The sequence below is a fragment of the Natator depressus genome, chromosome 5, assembly GCF_965152275.1.
Source record: "Natator depressus isolate rNatDep1 chromosome 5, rNatDep2.hap1, whole genome shotgun sequence".
Lineage (NCBI taxonomy): Eukaryota > Metazoa > Chordata > Testudines > Cheloniidae > Natator > Natator depressus.
In genome coordinates, this window is record NC_134238.1 from 703,728 (window position 1) to 724,510 (window position 20,783).

A 20,783-nucleotide genomic window follows, 5' to 3' on the forward strand; every position below is an offset into this window, starting at 1 on the left:
ATTACGAGTCAAACTAGGCTTGTCCACACAGAAACATTTGACCCATGTAATTACCCCACTATCGTTAAACCGATATGCCTGTTATAGCGGTAAAACTCCCCGTGTGGACACTCGGATTCCGGACTAAGAGCGACTGTTTTCAGTTATTCTTAAACTTCTTTCAAAACAATAAACGGAACTGAGAAAAGGCGAGCCTGCCCAAATAGGAGTGTCCGCGCGGGGCCTTACAGCCGTAGAAACTAGAGCTCTTTCAATTCACAGCTTAGCTCAGAGCACCGTAACTTTCCCATGTAGACAAGTCTCCAGAAGGGAGTGCGTCGCTCTTCACACTCTGGTCCTCCCTTTCCTGTCATGCAGGGAAATAGTTCATAATGTTGACATTTACATCATCATCATCCTCATCATTGGCCGCCTGAGTTAACGCCGCACTGAGACACATGAGCTGTCTACACCTCTCAGAGCTGTTGTGTCAGGCTGCCTGCGGACTCAGGCAAGCATTGCCGCATTGCTTTGCACTCTGTTCACGTTTGGAAGGTTTTGTTTGCAACCTGCAATTGTGTGTGTGCATTTAAGGTTGAATTTTGAACTGGGATGATCACACAGTGTGGACGGCTGCTGGCAGCTAACCTCAATGGCTCAATAACTGGAGGCCAGTTTTAACAACACAATGTTCTGTTTAAAAACCCCAGGATTTTTAAGTCAATCATGATTTTGGAGTTTGACTCATGAGCCCAAAGGCTGGGGGCTGGCAGTGCTGTGGACAGCATGGGCCCTGGGGACGGAAAATGGAGCACAGCTCCTGGCCAGCCTGGGGAGCGAGGTTGTGCAGAGACAGGGAATCGCACTCGCTCTGCAGCCTCTTGCCCCGTGCCCAAAGGGCTTCTGAGCTGGACGTTCAGCCAGGATGCTGCGGCGCTCTGAGCGCAGGTGGTCTCTGCAGTTGGGTGGGTTATGACCGGGTTCAGAAATCCCCGTGCCCCAGTCTCCAGGGCGTGATGCAGCCTGACCCCTTTCAGACCTGGCCGCTCAGGCAGGTCTAGACGGTCCCTCAGTTTCTGCCTCAGACTTGGATATTTCATTAGCAAAGTGGTTGGGAGTTGGGGTAACAGGGACACCCGGGGACTCCCAGACCAGAGCACCAGGCTGAGCTGAGTCCAGGCTGATAGCGGGTGCCTCTGGGCAGAGCGATGGGCAGTGAGCAAAGGAGTATCGGGGGCTCGCCGTGTCAGTCTGTATCCACAAAAACAACGAGGAGTCAGTGGCACTTTAAAGACTAACCGATTTATTTGGGCATAAGCTTTCATGGGTAAAAAACCCACTTCTTCAGATGCATGGAGTGAAATTACAGATACAGGCATAGATATACTGGCACATGAAGAGAAGGGAGATACCTTACAAGGGGAGAACCAGGGCTGACAAGGCCAGTTCAGTCGGGGGGGATGTGGTCCACTCCCAATAGCTGATGCGGAGGTGTCAATACCAAGAGAGGGAAAGTTGCTTTTGTAGTGAGCCAGCCACTCCCAGTCCCTGCTCAAGCCCAGATTAATGGTGGTAAGTTTGCAGATGAATTGTAGCTCTGCAGTTTCTCTTTGAAGTCTGTTTCTGAAGTTTTTTTGTTGAAGGATGGCTACTTTTAAATCTGTTATTGAGTGTCCAGGGAGCAAAGGAGCGACCCAGGGGGATGAACCTGCCAAGGGGTGTCCCAGGAAGGGCCCGGCTAACGGGAGAGAATCCGGCACCTCCCGGGGAATCCAGGGAGGGGCAGGTGGGACTCACAGCTCAGCAACAGCTTCACCCCAAGGGCCAAGAGCGGTAAAAACACCAGAGACTCATTTGCCTCCCGCGCTAGAGCTTTACTGGGAAAGGAACTAAACTGCAGCATGGTGGGGGGGGCGCGGTCAGCAATTCTGCGGGGTCACTGGAGAGCGAGGGGGAGGTGGAGACAGAGACGGGAGATTCTGCAGCCCAGCAAACAGCCCTGAGGCCGGGAGAGACGCTCTCGAGAGAGCCCAGGACAATCCTGGACGGGGGGCCAGGAGCCCTGGGGCTGCAGAGTGTGGTCACGGTGCTGCTGGGATCACTGGTCACAGGTCGCTCCTCACGGATTCGCCCAAGTTCTGCTCCTTGATCCGAGTGAAAACATTTGTGCCGACCCTGCGGGGAAGCACAGAGCCTGGGTTACTGGCCCAGCACGGGCCTGCGCTTGGGGCTGCCCCATACACTAGAGGGGGGAAGGAGGCAGGGGCAGAAGGTGCATGAGCCTGAGGAGAGAAGCCCAAAGAGGGACACCCCATCCCCAGGGCACCCGGCCTGGGTGCTGAGCACCGCTGTCTGGGGAACGCCCCTCCTCCAGGCTCCATCTCACGGGGCCCCCAGCAGCGCCATGCAGGGGCAGGCAGACAATTAATATGGGCGTTACCTCAGGGGGGCACCCAGCCGCCCAGCCCAGGGAGGCAGCGTGGCTGTGGGCACCCCGCACTGGCAGGGCCTCAGAGCCACCCAGCAGCACCCGGGGGGGGGGGCAGGGGCTCCGCAGGCTGCACATCCCCATGGTGCTCCGCAGGGCCATTGGGGGCAGGGGCCCTTCAGCAGCCACTCGCTCAAATCTCCCCTTGGTGCCCCCGGGAGGTGCCCCCAGCCCCCACGTAGCCTCCCGCCTGGCTGCTGACACGCTGGGTGCCAGCCTGTGCTCTGAGGCGGGCTGGGCACAAACAGGTCACCAGGCAGGAGCTACCTTGCCGCAGGGAGGGGCACGAAGTAGCACCAGAGGCCTGGGCCCCCTCCCCAGGGGTCAGTCCCGGGGCCGCTGCTACTCAATGTTTTCATGTAGGACTTGGACAATGGCATGGCGAGGGGGCTTATACAATGTGGGGATGACACCAGGCTGGGAGGGGCTGGCAGCACTTGGGGGGCAGGATTAAAATCCAGAGCGACCTTGAGAAATTGGACAATTGGTCTGAGTTCACCTGGATGAAATTCAAAGAAGACAAGAGCAAAGTACTTCAGCCAGGAGCGAAAAATCCTATGCACAGCTACAAAGTGGGGATCATCTAGCTAGGAGGGAGCATTGCTGTAACCAGCTGTGGGGTGTCGTGGATCACAAACTGAACATGAGCCCACAGCGTGATGCAGCTGGGGAAAAGGCTGATCGAATCGAGGGCTGTGTTAACAGGAGCGTTATATGTACGAAAGGGGAGCTGATTGTCCTCTCCTCAGCGCTGGGGAGGCCTCAGCTGGAAGACTGGGCCAGGTCTGGGTGCTGCGCTTTAGGAAAGATGTGGAGAAATTGGAGAGGGGCCAGAGGAGAGCAAGAAAAAAGATCAAAGGTTTAGAAAATGCAACCTGAGGAAAGGGTAGAAATACTGCGCATGGTTATTCTTGAGAACAGAAGAGTGAGGGGGGACCTGACGGCCGTCTGCAGATGTGTTAAGGGCTGTTGGAAAGAGGACGGGGATCAGCCGCTCTCCAGGTCCGCTGAAGGTGGGACATGAAGCAATGGGCTCACTCTGCAGCAAGGGGGAGTGAGGTTCGATCTGAGGAAAAGCTTTGCACCCATCAGGGTGGGGCAATACTGCAACAGGCTTCCAAGGAGCGTGTGCTATGCCCGTCCCTGGAGGTCTCTAATAAGAGGTGGGACACCCCCTGTCTGGGAAGGTCTAGGTTTACGTGGTCCTGCCGCAGCCTGGCAGGACGGAGCGGACGGCCTCTCGAGGTCCCTTCCAGCCCTACATGTCTAGGATTCGGAGAGACTCTCAGCCTGTTCCGGGGCCTGGCTTGGGGACAGTTTTGGTGCTGAAGCCGCTCCCTGTGCAGAGGCCTTGCTCCTGCATCCCAGTGTGGTCTGGGCTCCCGCGTTGACAGACACAATTCACTGCCTCTCGCTCCAAACGCTTACAGGAGGCCTAGGACTTCTGGGGCTTTTCTGATGGTCCTGTCACCATCTTCTCTCCTCCTCCTCCTCCTCCTCCCTGCCAGAGTCAGGCTCACAGTGGTCAGTGCAGGAGCGTCTGGGGAAGACGTGCTGCTCCCCACTGCAGGTCATTGCCTTTCTCCCCTGGCCACGGGACTGGTCCCCACCCCATCACCTGAGTCTCCGCTGCACAGGCTGTGTCCATCTCCTGGGATGGCGAACCCAGACCACTGGAGATGATTCTGCTCCCTGGGGAATGAGGATTTTCAGTCACTCACATGGTTGCGATCCAGTTATCATCCATGGATTTGGCCTTGTCTCGCAGCAGCCACATGGTCTGCAGAGTTTCCTTCCCCTGATCATCCATGAAGCACTGGCCCACGAAGACGGTCGTCGAGTCTGCCATGGAATCGAACAGGGGTTAGAGCGAACGTCAGTGACACTCGGCCTGAGACCCCCGGTGTCCCCGGACGGTGCCCATGAGCGTAATGAGGGAGAGGGAGTGCTCTGAGTGCTAGCGGTGTGATGATCTCACTCACCTAAAACAGCCACTCTCGGATCCTCTGCCCTCTCCCGCACCTCTCACCCACAAGCACGTCCCAGGCTCCACGCCCAGCCTGGGAGGTGGGTCCGGACAGTGATCTCATTGTACAGCAGGGAAGTGACCGGCCAAGGCCCCAGTGAGTCACTGGCAGTGCCCAGGATGGACCCCAGGACTCCATCCCCCTCCCTCTGTCTCTCGCTGTCCCCACCCTGACTCACTCGCTCATTTTCACCAGGCGGAGCAGGGGCTTGGGGTGCGGGAGGGAATGAGAGCTCCGGCTGGGGATGAGGGGTTTGGGGTGCAGGAGGGTGCTCCAGGCTGGGATCGAGGGGTCCGGAGGGTGGGAGGGGGATCAGGGCTGAGGCAGAGGCATGGGCAGGCAGCTCTGCGCGCTGCCCCGTCCACAGGCGATGCCTCTGTAGCTCCCATTGGTTGCAGATCTCGGCCAATGGGAGCTGCGGGGGCAGTGCTTGGGGCAGGGGCAGTGTGTGGAGCCCCCTGGCTGCCCCTATGCATAGGAGCCAGAAGGGGAACATGCCGGCTGCTTCCTGGGGCCATGCGGCGCAGAGGCTAGCAGAGAGTGGTGCTGACCGGGGCTGTCAGGATCCCTTTTTGACCGGGTGTTCGTGTCGAAAACCGGACACCTGGTCACCCTAAGGAGAATGAAAAGGGATACTGACGAGCTGCCCCATTCTCTGAGCACTGAATGAAACACTGGGCTGTGCCCGCGTCATGCAGATGGGCCTTGGAGGCATGTGCATGGGGCAGAGCAGCAGGAGCGGGGAGGGAAGCTGCTGGCTGAACAGGACAAGGAGCCTGTGCCTGGCGGAGGACCATGTAAAGCCTCCAGGAAAGTTAGGGTTTGGCAGAAATGCAGCAGAAAAATGGCGAAAGTGGGAGCAAGGATCTGAGTGCGCAGTGTTGTGAGTGGTGCAGACAGTGCTGAACCAGCCATTGCGGGCCCTAAGCGGGAATATCCCCCCCACAACACATAGTAATAATTAAAGGGGGCCCCCTTGAGCTGCTCGGGGCCCTAAGCAATTGCTCAGTCTGCTTATGCCTGGCACCGGCTCTGGGTGCAGACACAATAGATGGATGGCGGCAGACAGAGTTATTTCTTCCTGGGCAGGTGAAGGAGCAAGAGGGGAGGTTTCAAGTTGATGATGATGCAGATGGAGAAAACATAGAGGTCTCAAAGAGTGAGTCTGAGGCATTCTGTGCACCGCAAAGCAACTTCATGTGTAAGAAGCACAATTTTTCACCAGAAGTCAGACCGATGGGGATCAATATGTGACTGATTTAAACCTGGCAGCACAATCATGTGACTGCTGAGAACCGAGCGAATTGCTCAGTGAGACCGCCTTGTGCGTGCCTTGTGCATGTGCTGTGTCAAACGCGGTGCGAGCGAGGCTGTCCAAACCCTTGAACATGCTGCAGACGTATCATATCGTGCAGATGAAATGATTGAAAACAACTGGGAGGGCTGGGTGAGCCAGACAGACAAGTGCCCCCATCGCACTGAGTCTGCCTTTGGCAAGCGCCTAGGCTGGAAGCCGTCCTGCTGCTAGCAAAAACCTGGGATCCAGTGAAAAAAGAGCAACCAGAGGCAATGAAGGGTTGTTCTAAATGCGGCCGTGACCATGCCATAGGAACCATCCTGCATATGGGCAAGAATGCCGAGGATGTGGCAAATGCAACCACTTTGCCAAAACGTGCCCCTCCAGAACAGAAGTGTCCCAGGGCAAACAGCTGGTTCCCCACCCAGAGAGGAGGTGAAATGATGGCAGGGACTTTGGCACAGGAATCAAAGTTACCGAGTGTTGTGGGGGGCGGGGAGGATCACTACTTTGTGATGAGCCTTGTCAGCCACAGCAGGTTGCTGGCCATTGGGTGCATCAGATGGGGAGGCAGTGCCAGGCCAAAGGGGTGGCCTGAGACAGGCAGGGTCACGAATGGGAGGAGGAGGCTGCGGAAGATGGCCTGGGGTGGGCCGGGTGGGGGGCGCCAGGCACTGCCCCAGGTGGAGCTGGGGGGATTTCAGCCTATCCATTGAGCACCGAGTTCCTCTCCCTGCGACCCCCGGCACCGGTCCCCGAACAGGGCCGGCCCACAACATTTTGGTACCTGAGGTGGGGAGCTCAAATGAGGCCCCCACACCCCCTCGCATGGGCCAAAACTTTGAAAGGTCTCAATTCTGCCTTCTTCCTGTTTTACTCCTCTCAGGGTGCTGCTCTGCTACTCACCCCAGTAAAGGAGAATTCACGACTTAAAATGCCTTGTTCAAAAATTTTAAGTAACACTTAACTTTCAAACGCCTGAATAGCAAATGTAACATTTCTTGTCTGCATAGTAAACACCGACATTTGTATCTGTTTGAATAGCCAAAGTGGTGCTTTCCGAGCCTTCTTGGTTGCAAAGATTTGAACTGCTTCCTGCTGAAGGTCCACAGTCTGGGCCAGCTCATGCTCTGTTGAGATGGTGGCAAGGCCGACCAGCCTCTCCTGTGTCGTTGTGGAGCGTAGATGTGTTTTTATTAACTTCAGCTTGGAGAAGCTGCGTTCTCCACTGGCGACTGTGACAGGAAGTGTTAGAAGTACGCGCAGAGCAACAAAAGCATTTGGGAAGAGGGTGGCCATCTTATTTGTGCACATATGTTCCAGAACAGCCTTTGGAGTTGATCCTGCTGAACTGTACCTTGAAAGGGCTTTCAGTTCATCACCTAAATCACTCGCATCAATATCGCGCATGTCATCATGTGTCATCAACACTGTCTCACGTGCCCTGCATTGCTGGTGTAGGGCTTCTTCAGGTATCGTGAGGAGTTTTGGAATATCATACAACATCCCAAATCTACAGCTGTGTTCCCTGAGCTGCATGAAACGTTCTTCAGCTGCCTGTATTGCACAATCTAGCACCTGGTTAAAGAATTCAACTTCGAATTGTTGTTTGGGGTCTCGTATGGGATTATCCCGCGCCTCGTAATCAAAGTGTCGTCTTCTTCGGTGACTCTTGTGTTCTTGAAGGGGTGGGAAAATCGCTTCAGTGTGGAGTTCCTCTGCCAACTTCTGCGCATTCTCCAGAACGTTTTGAAATCCCTCTTCTGACCGGTAAGACGGTAGGTCTGACTTTGCTTTGTCCCTTTGCTCCATTGCTCCAGATATATCAAGGTCAGCACCTTGGAGTCTCTTGCTTACAACACTTATTTCAAACCGTACGTCATGCCACACTAAGCCACACGGAAATGTGAAGTGATGTATGTTTCTGGTGATTCCGTTTCCCTCTGCCACTGTTCTCCCACGAACAGTTCCTGTCATAGCGTTATCCTCCATAATGGCAACTATGGCATCATCTATCTTCCCAGTTTGGGTTTGATAGGCTTTATCGCCTCCACTCGACTTTCCCATCATGTGGCACTCAGTGGTTTCAGGGTCAGAGAGGATGTTCCCAGATGTTGCTTCAAAATTTGCCATCGATGAGTTGATGCAGAGAAAGATCCATCGATGCTTTGAATTACATTAAAAAATTCAGCAGCCTCACTAGAAGTTGCTGATGCTGCATCACTGACCACCATTGTCCTTGGGGACGTGAAGTTTTTCATTTGCTGTGGCCCGTGCAGTACAAGGAAGTCCCTCAGGCTACTGCTCAGGGGGGTCCACAGTCCTGGATCTTCTAGACTTAAGGAACTAAACTCAGCAGCAGCGGTTTCTTGCGCCTCCACCACACTCTTCTCTGATCTACACTTTTCTTCAGGAATGTGCAGGGCTACGTCCATTGGAGAGGGAGATACGGATGCTGCAGTAGCTGCCAGGTCACCTGCACTCTGACTGACTGGAAGATCAGGCCTCTCCTCACCACTCACATCCTCACTGGGGCCGGAAGGCTCACCGTGAACATTTGTGTCTATGTATCTCAGGAGAGCTCCTTCCCGCTTAGATAGAAAAGCTTCCTTTGCTTGCTTTCTTTTTCTGAATGCTGCCCCAGAGGGGCGTTTTCTTCTTTCACTCATGGCTGCTGTTCTGGGCCAGCGATAGTGGCTCTCAACACTCATTTGAAGGGGACAAATAAGCAGGCTGGTAGCAGGGCCTGAGTGAGGGAAGATGTCAGCGTCTTAAGGGCCTAACTGGCTCCTACTCCTTCAGTTGGCTGCCTGTTCTCCTCAAGTGGGTTCAGGGACGCAGGAGGACACAGGAAGCTCCCCGAGAAACTGGGGTTAATCAGTCCAGGCTCCTGGGGTGCTAGAGAGGTACATAAGAGTCTCCTCCTCCTCTCTCTCCCTGCAGCTCCTGCTGCTTTCTGTTATTGCCTCTCACCTTTCTCCTGCCTGCCTCTTATGTCTCTTGTGCCCTCCTCTCTCCAGCCCAGCACTCCACCCTCTCTGTGCATCTCGAGCAGAGAGAATCCAGATGCACCAGCAGCAGACACCATTTTCTACACTCTGGGTCCTAGTGGTGCCCCCCCACAGTCTGGCGCCTCAGTTCGCCTCAAGGTAAGGCCAGCCCTGTCCCCAAAACCATTGGGCCACGTACCTGAAAAGCTCCATTTGACGGTGAACCCGAAGGTTGGCTGCTCCAGGTTGTCGACATGCTGGGATCCGTTCAGGGGCGACTCGAGGATCGGTTTTTCTGCGGCTGACACTGCTGTGAGGTACAACCCAGAGAACTGCCCGGCCCCGTTCACGGCAGAGATGGTCATGTTAGAGCCCAGTTCGTTCTGCCAGGCTCCAGTCAGGATGCACTGAAAGAGGAGGGTGTAGTCAGCAGGAGGGGGATGGTGGAGTCAGGCAGGTCAGACCCCAGCTGAGGCTGTGACCCCGAGAGCCCTAAACGCAGGACACAGACCCCACAAAGCAGAGGACGACCAGTGACCAAGGGGGTCTGTGCTCTGACTCCTGGCCATTGAGGGGAACCCCCTGCCCAATAAAAATAAAACCCTCCCAACCACAGCCCTCAGCCTCCCTCTGCCGCTGGGTGGGGGCTCTGCCTTCTCTCTCCGAACCCGGGGGTACGGAGGAGGCGTCCCCCTTCCTCTCTCCACCCCACCGTCCCCTCCCCACACACAACGAGGGGAGCGTCTCTGAGGCAGGGGAGACAGCAGCCGTCCGTCCCCCAGAGCCGCAGGGCCCCGAGGGGCCCGAAAGAGGTGGCAGGTTCCCTGCCGCTGGCACCTCTCCCGGTCCCCCGGAGCAGGTCTGCCCTGGGACTGCTGGGCACGAGGACGGGACAGGTGCAGCACAGCGTCGTCCGGGACGTGCTGTCTCCGGCCCCGCCCAGGGGTGCTCTGGGTGCCGCCTGGCCCCTCGTACGCCCACGGCACGGGGAGGGATCTGCAGCCGAGCTGCCCCTGCCAAGGCTGCTCAGAAAGCCCAGTCCCCAGAGTGACTCTGGCCTGGGACGTTTCGGGCCCGAGAAGGCGAATGCCCAGGCAAAGCAGCAGTGAAATCCGCCCGGTTCCAGCCCCCAGCGGCTCAGGGAGACGGACACGCGAGCTGGGGGCTGAGACCCAGGCGCTCTCGAAGGACAAAAGGGGTTTCCGATTTGAGGGAACCGCTCAGTCGTGTTTGATCGCTGCTGACGGGGTAACGCGGGGCTCTGAGAAGCTGAGCCTGCGGCTTCCAGCCCGTTGCACTGAGCGTCCTGCTTGGCGGCTCCGGCAGGCAGCGGCTCCAGGCTCCCCGCGGGTTGCTCGAGCTTGGTGAGCTGGAGCCTCGGGCCCTGGTGGGGCTCCCTGGCTTGGCACCGCCACCGCCTCAGGGCAGTTCTTGTCCGGTCCCCGAGAAGTCTCCTCACCGGGACACAACCTGCCTGGCCTGAGTGGGGCGTGCGGCGCTCAGCCTGCAGGTCGCTGTGCCCGACGGGGCTGCGTGGCCTCCAGAGCGTGATCCCGGCGTGGGGAAAGGCCCCCCACCTGCCCTCACCCCCACGGGTCATTGCAGCGCCTGACCCATCGCCCATCGCTCCCCTCCGGCTCTCACTGCTCCCTGCCCCGGCTGGAGACACCCCAGAGCCAGCGCCCGGCCCCCTCGGCCCCTCGCCCTGCCACGCCCCAGAGCCAGCGCCCGGCCCCCTCGGCCCCTCGCCCTGGCACGCCCCAGAGCCAGCGCCCGGCCCCCTCGGCCCCTCGCCCTGCCACGCCCCAGAGCCAGCGCCCGGCCCCCTCGGCCCCTCGCCCTGCCACGCCCCAGAGCCAGCGCCCGGCCCCTCAGGCCCTCGCCCTGCCCCGGCCGGAGACACCCCAGAGCCAGCGCTCGGCCCCCTCGGCCCCTCGCCCTGCCCCGGCCGGAGACACCCCAGAGCCAGCGCCCGGCCCCCTCGGCCCCTCGCCCTGCCACGCCCCAGAGCCAGCGCCCGGCCCCCTCGGCCCCTCGCCCTGCCACACCCCAGAGCCAGCGCCCGGCCCCCTCGGCCCTCGCCCTGCCACGCCCCAGAGCCAGCGCCCGGCCCCCTCAGGCCCTCGCCCTGCCCCGGCCGGAGACACCCCAGAGCCAGCGCTCGGCCCCCTCGGCCCCTCTCCCTGCCCCGGCCGGAGACACCCCAGAGCCAGCGCCCGGCCCCCTCGGCCCCTCGCCCTGCCACGCCCCAGAGCCAGCGCCCGGCCCCCTCGGCCCCTCGCCCTGACACGCCCCAGAGCCAGCGCCCGGCCCCCTCGGCCCCTCGCCCTGCCCCGGCCGGAGACACCCCAGAGCCAGCGCTCGGCCCCCTCGGCCCCTCGCCCTGCCCCGGCCGGAGACACCCCAGAGCCAGCGCCCGGCCCCCTCGGCCCCTCGCCCTGCCACGCCCCAGAGCCAGCGCCCGGCCCCTCGGCCCCTCGCCCTGACACGCCCCAGAGCCAGCGCCCGGCCCCCTCGGGCCCTCGCCCTGCCCCGGCCGGAGACACCCCAGAGCCAGCGCCCGGCCCCTCAGCCCTCGCCCTGCCACGCCCCAGAGCCAGCACCCGGCCCCCTCGGCCCTCGCCCTGCCCCAGCCGGAGACACCCCAGAGCCAGCGCCCGGCCCCCTCGGCCCCTCGCCCTGCCCGGCCGGAGACACCCCAGAGCCAGCGCCCGGCCCCCTCAGCCCCTCGCCCTGCCACGCCCCAGAGCCAGCGCCCGGCCCCCTCGGCCCCTCGCCCTGCCCCGGCCGGAGACACCCCAGAGCCAGCGCCCGGCCCCCTCAGCCCTCGCCCTGCCACGCCCCAGAGCCAGCGCCCGGCCCCCTCGGCCCCTCGCCCTGCCACGCCCCAGAGCCAGCGCCCGGCCCCCTCGGCCCCTCGCCCTGCCCCGGCCGGAGACACCCCAGAGCCAGCGCTCGGCCCCCTCGGCCCCTCGCCCTGCCCCGGCCGGAGACACCCCAGAGCCAGCGCCCGGCCCCCTCGGCCCCTCGCCCTGCCACGCCCCAGAGCCAGCGCCCGGCCCCCTCAGCCCTCGCCCTGCCACGCCCCAGAGCCAGCACCCGCCCCCTCGGGCCCTCGCCCTGCCCCAGCCGGAGACACCCCAGAGCCAGCGCCCGGCCCCCTCGGCCCCTCGCCCTGCCCCGCCGGACACACCCCAGAGACAGCGCCCGGCCCCCTCGGCCCCTCGCCCTGCCACGCCCCAGAGCCAGCGCCGGCCCCTCGGCCCCTCGCCCTGCCACGCCCCAGAGCCAGCGCCCGGCCCCCTCGGGCCCTCGCCCTGCCACGCCCCAGAGCCAGCGCCCGGCCCCCTCGGGCCCTCGCCCTGCCACACCCCAGAGTCAGCGCCCGGCCCCCTCGGCCCCTCGCCCTGCCACTCCCCAGAGCCAGCGCCCGGCCCCCTCGGCCCCTCGCCCTGACACGCCCCAGAGTCAGCGCCCGGCCCCCTCGGCCCCTCGCCCTGCCACGCCCCAGAGCCAGCGCCCGGCCCCCTCGGCCCCTCGCCCTGACACGCCCCAGAGCCAGCGCCCGGCCCCCTCGGCCCCTCGCCCTGCCACTCCCCAGAGCCAGCGCTCGGCCCCCTCGGCCCCTCGCCCTGCCACACCCCAGAGCCAGCGCCCGGCCCCCTCGGCACCTCGCCCTGCCACACCCCAGAGCCAGCGCCCGGCCCGCTCGGCCCCTCGACCTGACACGCCCCAGAGCCAGCGCCCGGCGCCCTCGGCCCCTCGCCCTGACACGCCCCAGAGCCAGCGCCCGGCCCCCTCGGCCCCTCGCCCTGCCACGCCCCAGAGCCAGCGCCCGGCCCCCTCGGCCCCTCGCCCTGCCACGCCCCAGAGCCAGCGCCCGGCCCCCTCAGGCCCTCGCCCTGCCACGCCCCAGAGCCAGCGCCCGGCCCCCTCGGCCCCTCGCCCTGCCACGCCCCAGAGCCAGCGCCCGGCCCCCTCGGGCCCTCGCCCTCACACGCCCCAGAGCCAGCGCCCGGCCCCCTCGGCCCCTCGCCCTGACACGCCCCAGAGCCAGCGCCCGGCCCCCTCAGGCCCTCGCCCTGCCACTCCCCAGAGCCAGCGCCCGGCCCCCTCGGGCCCTCGCCCTCACACGCCCCAGAGCCAGCGCCCGGCCCCCTCGGCCCCTCGCCCTGCCACGCCCCAGAGCCAGCGCCCGGCCCCCTCGGCCCCTCGCCCTCACATGCCCCAGAGCCAGCGCCCGGCCCCCTCGGCCCCTCGCCCTGCCCCGCCGGAGACACCCCAGAGCCAGCACCCGGCCCCCTCGTCCCCTCGCCCTGACACGCCCCAGAGCCAGCGCCCGGCCCCCTCGGCCCCTCGCCCTGACACGCCCCAGAGCCAGCGCCCGGCCCCCTCGGCCCCTCGCCCTGCCCCGGCCGGAGACACCCCAGAGCCAGCGCCCAGCCCCTTCGGCCCCTCGCCCTGCCCGCCGGACACACCCCAGAGCCAGCGCCCGGCCCCCTCGGCCCCTCGCCCTGCCACGCCGGAGACACCCCAGACCCAGCACCCGGCCCCCTCGGGCCCTCGCCCTGCCACTCCCCAGAGCCAGCGCCCGGCCCCCTCGGCCCCTCGCCCTGCCACGCCCCAGACCCAGCGCCCGGCCCCCTCGGCACCTCGCCCTGCCACGCCCCAGAGCCAGCGCCCGGCCCCCTCGGCCCCTCGCCCTGCCACGCCCCAGAGCCAGCGCCCGGCCCCCTCGGCCCCTCGCCCTGCCACTCCCCAGAGCCAGCGCCCGGCCCCCTCGGCCCCTCGCCCTGCCACGCCCCAGAGCCAGCGCCCGGCCCCCTCGGCCCCTCGCCCTGACACGCCCCAGAGCCAGCGCCCGGCCCCCTCGGCCCCTCGCCCTGCCACGCCCCAGAGCCAGCGCCCGGCCCCCTCGGCACCTCGCCCTGCCACTCCCCAGAGCCAGCGCCCGGCCCCCTCGGCCCCTCGCCCTGCCACTCCCCAGAGCCAGCGCCCGTCCCCCTCGGCACCTCGCCCTGCCACTCCCCAGAGCCAGCGCCCGGCCCCCTCGGCCCCTCGCCCTGCCACGCCCCAGAGCCAGCGCCCGGCCCCCTCGGCCCCTCGCCCTGCCACTCCCCAGAGCCAGCGCCCGGCCCCCTCGGGCCCTCGCCCTGACACGCCCCAGAGCCAGCGCCCGGCCCCCTCGGCCCCTCGCCCTGCCCCGCCGGAGACACCCCAGAGCCAGCGCCCGGCCCCCTCGGCCCCTCGCCGTCCCACACCCCAGAGCCAGCGCCTGGCCCCCTCGGCCCCTCGCCCTGCCACGCCCCAGAGCCAGCGCCCGGCCCCCTCGGCCCCTCGCCCTGCCACACCCCAGAGCCAGCGCCCAGCCCCCTCGGCCCCTCGCCCTGCCACGCCCCAGAGCCAGCGCCCGGCCCCCTCGGCCCCTCGCCCTGACACGCCCCAGAGCCAGCGCCCAGCCCCCTCGGCCCCTCGCCCTGCCCCATACCTTTCTCCCTGAGGAGACCCCGAGGGTCACCAGAGCCAGGGCGAGGAGCAGGGAGAAGGCGACTTTCCCCATCATCTCTGGGAGTGGAAGCCACCTGCAGACACCAGGTGAGTCTCCCTCCAGTCAGGCCCCTATTTATAGCTCCAGCGACCTCACTCGTTGTCAGTGCCAGGTATTGAGCAACTGCTGGCTTGTGAAAGTTGTTTTTCCTGCAGTGGGACCTGAAGTTCCCAGAAGCGTTTGCCAGTGACCGGCCATGTGCCGCCTGCCCTGCTGGGCTGCTGGTGGGAAGCGTTTGGCCGCTCGCTGGATGGGTCCGTGTGTGCCAGGTGGGGCCAGGGGGGCTGATGTGAGTACAGCACGGAGTGGGCGGGTGCTGGCCTGAGGACCCCGGCTGGGCTATACAGAGAGTGGAGCTCTAGGGGCAGGAGGGCCCCAGGGGGGAGCTCCTGGCCTGGGGGCAGCAGGCTCCATGGGGCAGGGGAGGTTCAGTTTGAGGGATGCTCTCACTTGGTGTCACGGAGTGTGGGGGAGTCCAGGCCCTGCACCCCTCTTCCTGGGATTCACTGAGACTCTCAGCCAGCCAGTAAAACCGAAGGTTTATTGGACAACAGGAACACAGTCCAAAACAGAGCTTGTGGGTACACCCAGGACCCCTCAGTCAAGTCCTTCTGGGGGAGCAGGGAGCTTAGACCCCAGCCCTGGGGTTCCCTGTGTTCCTCCACCCAGCCCCAAACTGAAACTAAACCCACCGAGCAGGTTCCCTGCTGCAGCCTCCCTCCACATTCCTGGGCAGAGGTGTCACCTCCCCCTCCCCCTCCTGGCTCAGGTGACAGGCTCTCAGGTCTCCCGTCCCCAGGGCACATTCCCAGGTCAACACTCCCCCCTCCCTGCTGCGTCACATCGTCACATCTCTCCCCCCTTCGAGACTGAACTGAGCGGGGTCACTGTGACCAGTGACCTGGGGAAGTTCGGGGCCCCCTCTCCGGGACAGCGCATCCGCTATCAGGTTGGCACTTCCCTTCACGTGGACCACGTCCATGTCGTAATCCTGCAGGAGCAGGCTCCACCTCAGGAGCTTGGCGTTGGCTCCTTTCATCTGGTGCAGCCAGGTCAGGGGAGAGTGGTCGGTGTAGACGGTGAAGTGTCGCCCGAAGAGATAGGGCTCTAGTTTCTTGAGGGCCCACACCATGGCCAGGCACTCCTTCTCGATGGCCGCGTAGTGTTGCTCCCGGGGTAGCAACTTCTTGCTCAGGTACACGATGGGGTGTCTCTCTCCCTTTTCATCCTCCTGCATTAACACCGCCCCCAGTCCCGTGTCGGAGGCGTCGGTGAACACCACAAAGGGCTTGTCAAAGTCTGGGTTTGCTAGAACTGGGCCACTGACCAGAGCCTCCTTCAGCGCCCGGAAAGCCTCCTGGCACTGCTCGGTCCAGACCACCTTGTCTGGCTTCCCCTTCTTGCATAGCTCAGTGATGGGGGTGGCTATGGCGCTAAAGTGGGGCACAAATCTTCGGTAGTATCCTGCCATCCCAATAAAGGCTTGGACCTGCTTTTTGGTGTGGGGAGCGGGCCAGTCTCTGATCACCTCCACCTTGGCCGGTTCTGGCTTTAGGCGGCCGCTCCCCACCCGATGGCCCAGGTAAGATACTTCAGCCATCCCCACCTTGCACTTCTCCGCTTTGACAGTCAGCCCAGCCCCCTGGAGTCGGTCCAGCACTTGTCTAACCTGGGACACGTGGTCCTCCCAGGTCTGGCTAAAGACACAGATGTCGTCAATATACGCCACGGCAAAACTCTCCATCCCCCTCAGGAGCTGGTCCACCAGGCGCTGGAAGGTGGCCGGCGCTCCCTTGAGGCCGAAAGGCAGGGTCAGAAACTCATAGAGCCCCAGAGGGGTGATAAAGGCCGATTTCAGCCGGGCATCTGCATCCAGCGGCACCTGCCAGTAGCCCTTTGTAAGGTCCATGGTGGTAAGGTACCGAGCTCCTCCCAGCTTGTCTAGGAGCTCGTCCGGCCTGGGCATGGGGTAGGCATCCGATACAGTGATGGCATTGAGCTTCCGATAGTCCACACAGAACCGGACTGACCCATCCTTTTTGGGGACCAGCACCACCGGCGAGGCCCAAGGGCTGGCCGATGGCTGGATCACCCCCAAAGCCAGCATGTCCCGGACCTCTCTTTCCAGGTCCTGAGCAGTTTTCCCTGTGACTCGGAAGGGGGAGCATCTTATCGGCGGGTGCGACCCTGTCTGCACCCGGTGGACAGTCAGATTAGTGCGTCCAGGCTGGTTGGAAAACAGCTGTCGGTACGGATGCAGCACCCCCCTGACCTCGGCTTGCTGGGCAGGGGTGAGCTGATCCGAGAGGGGGATTGTTTCCAGGGGGGAACCAGCTCTGGTCCCAGGGAATAGATCTACTAAAGGGTCATCTCCCTGCTCCTCCCACTGACCACACACAGCTAACACCACATTCCCCCTGGCATAATATGGCTTCATCATATTCACATGGTACACCCGGCGGTGGTGGGCCCGGTTCGACAGCTCCACCACATAGTTTACCTCATTGAGCTGCTTGACGACCTTGAACGGGCCCTCCCAGGCGGCCTGTAGTTTGTTCTTTCTCACGGGGATGAGAACCATCACCTGATCCCCGGTGGCGTAGGCACGGGCCCGCGCCGTGCGGTCATACCAGACCTTCTGCTTCCTCTGGGCTCTGGCCAGATTCTCCCTGGCCAGGCCCATGAGTTCAGCCAGTCTCTCTCGGAAGGTCAGGACATACTCCACCACTGACTCTCCATCGGGAGTGGCCTTCCCCTCCCACTCGTCTCTCATCAGGTCCAGGGGGCCCCTCACCCTCCTTCCATATAACAGTTCGAAAGGCGAAAATCCGGTAGACTCCTGGGGCACCTCCCTGTACGCAAACAGCAGGTGAGGTAAGTACTTGTCCCAATCCTGCGGGTGCTGGTTCATAAAGGTTTTCAGCATCATCTTTAGCGTCCCGTTAAACCTCTCCACCAGCCCGTTGGACTGGGGGTGATACGCTGAGGCCCAGTCATGCCGGACCCCACATTTCTCCCACAAGCACCGGAGCAGGGCCGACATGAAGTTGGAGCCTTGGTCTGTCAAGACTTCCCTGGGGAACCCCACTCGGCTGAAAATGGTCAGGAGCGCATCTGCCACGGTGTCTGCTTCAATGGAAGCTAAGGGCACTGCCTCGGGGTAGCGGGTGGCGAAATCTACCACCACCAGAATGTATTTCTTCCCCGACCGGGTCGTCTTGCTGAGAGGCCCCACGATGTCCATGGCCACCTTCTGGAAAGGCTCCTCTATGATGGGCAAAGGTCTCAACGCCGCTTTCCCCTTGTCCCGGGCCTTCCCCACCCTCTGACAGGGGTCACAGGATCGGCAATACTGCCGGACGGTGGTAAAGACCCCGGGCCAGTAAAAGTTCTGTAGCAACCTCTGCCGGGTGCGCCGGATTCCCTGGTGCCCTGCGAGGGGGATGTCATGGGCCAGGGACAGGAGCTTGCGGCGGTACTTCTGGGGGACCACCAGCTGCCTCCTGATCCCACAGGACTCCCCTTCCCCTGGGGGAGCCCATTCTCGGTACAGGAACCCCTTCTCCCACAGGAACCTCTCCTGGCAGCCTCTCCTCATGGTCCGTCCCTCACTGAGGTCGGCCAGGTCCCTGAGCTTCTGCAAGGAGGGATCTTTCCTCAACTCGGCCTGGAACTCAGCGGCTGGGGAAGGGATGGGGCCCGGTTCCCCCTCCGTGGCCAGGTCTGAGGCCGCAGCCTCTCTGAGCCGTGCCCCTCGGCGCTCCCTCCCCACCCGAGTAGGGTCTCGCGCCTCCAGTGTGGTACCCTCCCCAGGGTCAGGTCGCAGTGCCCCTCGCCGGCTCTGGCTACGGGTCACAACCAGGGCGGTCTGGGGGTCGCTTGGCCAGTCCTCTAGGTCTCCCCCCATCAAAACTTCAGTGGGCAAATGGTGGTGTACCCCCACATCCTTGGGGCCCTCCTGGGTCCCCCATTTCAGGTGTACCCTTGCCACGGGCACCTTAAATGGGGTCCCGCCCACCCCCGTCAGGGTCAGGTAGGTGTTGGGCACCACCCGATCTGGGGCCACCACCTCGGGCCGGGCCAGCGTCACCTCCGCGCCCGTATCCCAGTATCCATTGACCTTCCTCCCATCCACCTCCAGGGGAACAAGGCACTCTCTCCGGAGGGACAGCCCCGCACCCACCCTGTAAACCGAGCACCCTGAGTCCAGAGCCTCCAGCCCTCTGGCGGGGCTGGCTGGGGGTACTCTTCCCTCCTGAGCAGGTGGCAAACTGGTAGCCCCCCTTTCCTGGGTCGCCTGCCCCTCGTCCAGCTGAGTCCCTACCCAGTTAACCCTGGGTAGGTTGGGTCTGCTCAGTTTGTCCCTGAGCCCGGGGCACTGGGCCCGTACGTGGCCTCTCTGGCCACAGTGATAGCAGCTCAGGTCACGTTGGTCCCCTCGAACGGGTCGGAGGGGCCCGACACCAGGCGTTCCCCTTTGGAGGGGGTTCTCCCTATTTCCCCGCTGGGAGGCCCCATGGTGACTCTCTCTCTGCATCGGGGGGGGCCTGTTCTTTTGGGACTCCTCCCGGCTACCCCCTGACCGACTGTTCACAAACTCGTCGGCCAGCTGCCCTGCCTGCTGGGGGTTCGCGAGCTTTTTGTCCACCAGCCACAGCCTCAGGTCGGAAGGGCACTGTTCATACAGGTGCTCCAGTACAAACAGGTCAAGCAGGTCCTCTTTAGTTTGGGCCCCCGCTGTCCACTTGCGGGCATATCCCTGCATCCTGTTGACCAGTTGTAGGTAGGTGACCTCAGGCGTTTTACGCTGACTCCGGAACCTTCTCCGGTACATCTCGGGGGTCAGCCCAAACTCACGGAGCAGGGCCTGTTTGAACAGTTCATAGTCCCCTGCCTCTGCCCCTGTCATCCGGCTGGAGACCTCCACGGCTTTGGGGTCCAGTAAGGGGGTGAGGAACTGGAGCCTGTCTGCAGGGTCAACCCTGTGCAGCTCGCAGGCATTCTCAAAGGCCGTCAGGAAGCTATCCATGTCCTCCCCCTCCTTCCGCTGGGCCAGGAAGCACTTATCAAAGCTCCTTGCAGTCTTGGGTCCCCCCTCACTCACCGCAGCCGGGGCCCCACTGCTCCTCAGCCTGGCCAGCTCCAGTTCATGCTGTCTTTGTTTCTCCTTCTCCTGCTGCTCATGTTGACGTTCCCTCTCCTTCTCCTGACGCTCCCTCTCCTTCTCCTGACGCTCCCTCTCCTTCTCCTGACGCTCATGTTGACGTTGTTTCTCCTTCTCCTCCTGCTCATGTTGACGTTGTTTCTCCTCATGTTGACGTTGTTTTTCATGATCCTCCAGCTCCCTCATTTTCCTCTCCCTCTCCCATTCCAGCCGCATCCGCTCCAGGGATGGGGAGCTCCGCTGGGAGGATCCCCTGCTGGCTGCTGGGGTCAGGGGGCCCTCGGTATTCGCTGGGCTTCCCACAACCCCTCCCCCAGGCATAGGTAGGAAGGGTCTCGGGGTGTCCTGGGCAGCAGTCTGACCCCTCCCAGCCTGGTCAGGCCCCAGGGCCCACGCTGCGTCCGCCGGGCGGCTTCCCTCAGGGACAGGGATCGGGTCATCCAAGCGATCCCTCTCCTCCAGCTGGGCAATCAGCTGTTCCTTGGTGGACCTCCCGACGCACAGCCCCCTCTGCCTGCACAGCTCCACCAGGTCGCTCTTAAGGCGTTTAGCGTACATCTCCCGGCTGGCCACTCGCAGGCCGGGCAGCTGTCCACGGTTTCCAGGAAAAGCCCCTCGTGTGCCAGTGCTTCTTGAGGTCACCACCTCTTTGCCAGGGTCGAGCTGCAGACTCCTCCGCCCCGGGACCGCTCGCTGCAATCCCCCAGGGGACCCTGTTACTGCAAAAGTCCTTCTCTCTGGTCACACACTCCCAGGGGTTAACCGCCCCCTGAAACCGTCTCTCTCTGAATCTTCAGCACGCCTGGTCCCCGTCAATCCCCCTTCGTTTTACTGTTCCCCAGTCACTTACTGCAGGAAGCGCCGTTCACGGGGTGCAGTAGATCCCACCGCTGCCACCAGTTGTCACGGAGTGTGGGGGAGTCCAGGCCCTGCACCCCTCTTCCTGGGATTCACTGAGACTCTCAGCCAGCCAGTAAAACAGAAGGTTTATTGGACAACAGGAACACAGTCCAAAACAGAGCTTGTGGGTACACCCAGGACCCCTCAGTGAAGTCCTTCTGGGGGAGCAGGGAGCTTAGACCCCAGCCCTGGGGTTCCCTGTGTTCCTCCACCCAGCCCCAAACTGAAACTAAACCCACCGAGCAGGTTCCCTGCTGCAGCCTCCGTCCACATTCCTGGGCAGAGGTGTCACCTCCCCCTCCCCCTCCTGGCTCAGGTGACAGGCTCTCAGGTCTCCCGTCCCCAGGGCACATTCCCAGGTCAACACTCCCCCCTCCCTGCTGCGTCACA

The 20,783-nt window shown here is 62.9% G+C and overlaps 1 protein-coding gene across 1 annotated transcript; it reads right to left on the minus strand.

The window, feature by feature from the left end:
• Positions 1-1,290: 1,290 nt before the first annotated feature.
• LOC141988026 (avidin-like) lies at positions 1,291-20,033 on the minus strand. Its single transcript, XM_074953850.1, has 4 exons — positions 19,434-20,033; positions 8,981-9,188; positions 4,189-4,309; positions 1,291-2,154 (listed from the first exon to the last, which is right to left on the minus strand). Exons 1-4 carry the CDS (start codon positions 19,812-19,814, stop codon positions 2,085-2,087), a joined length of 780 nt encoding a protein of 259 aa, XP_074809951.1. The 5' UTR covers positions 19,815-20,033; the 3' UTR covers positions 1,291-2,084.
• Between the last annotated feature and the right edge of the window lie 750 nt (positions 20,034-20,783).

What these genes read in the sequence shown, in the direction of transcription:
- LOC141988026 (XM_074953850.1), bottom strand. Translation starts at nt 19,814, where the DNA reads ATGCCTGGGGGAGGGGTTGTGGGAAGCCCAGCGAATACCGAGGGCCCC. An exon ending in GCAGTGGGGCCCCGGCTGCG is followed by an intron (nt 9,189 to 19,433) that starts GTGAGTGAGGGG and finishes CTCCTCTTTCAG; the next exon opens with TGCATCCTGACTGGAGCCTG. An exon ending in CGTCAAATGGAGCTTTTCAG is followed by an intron (nt 4,310 to 8,980) that starts GTACGTGGCCCA and finishes ATTCCATGGCAG; the next exon opens with ACTCGACGACCGTCTTCGTG.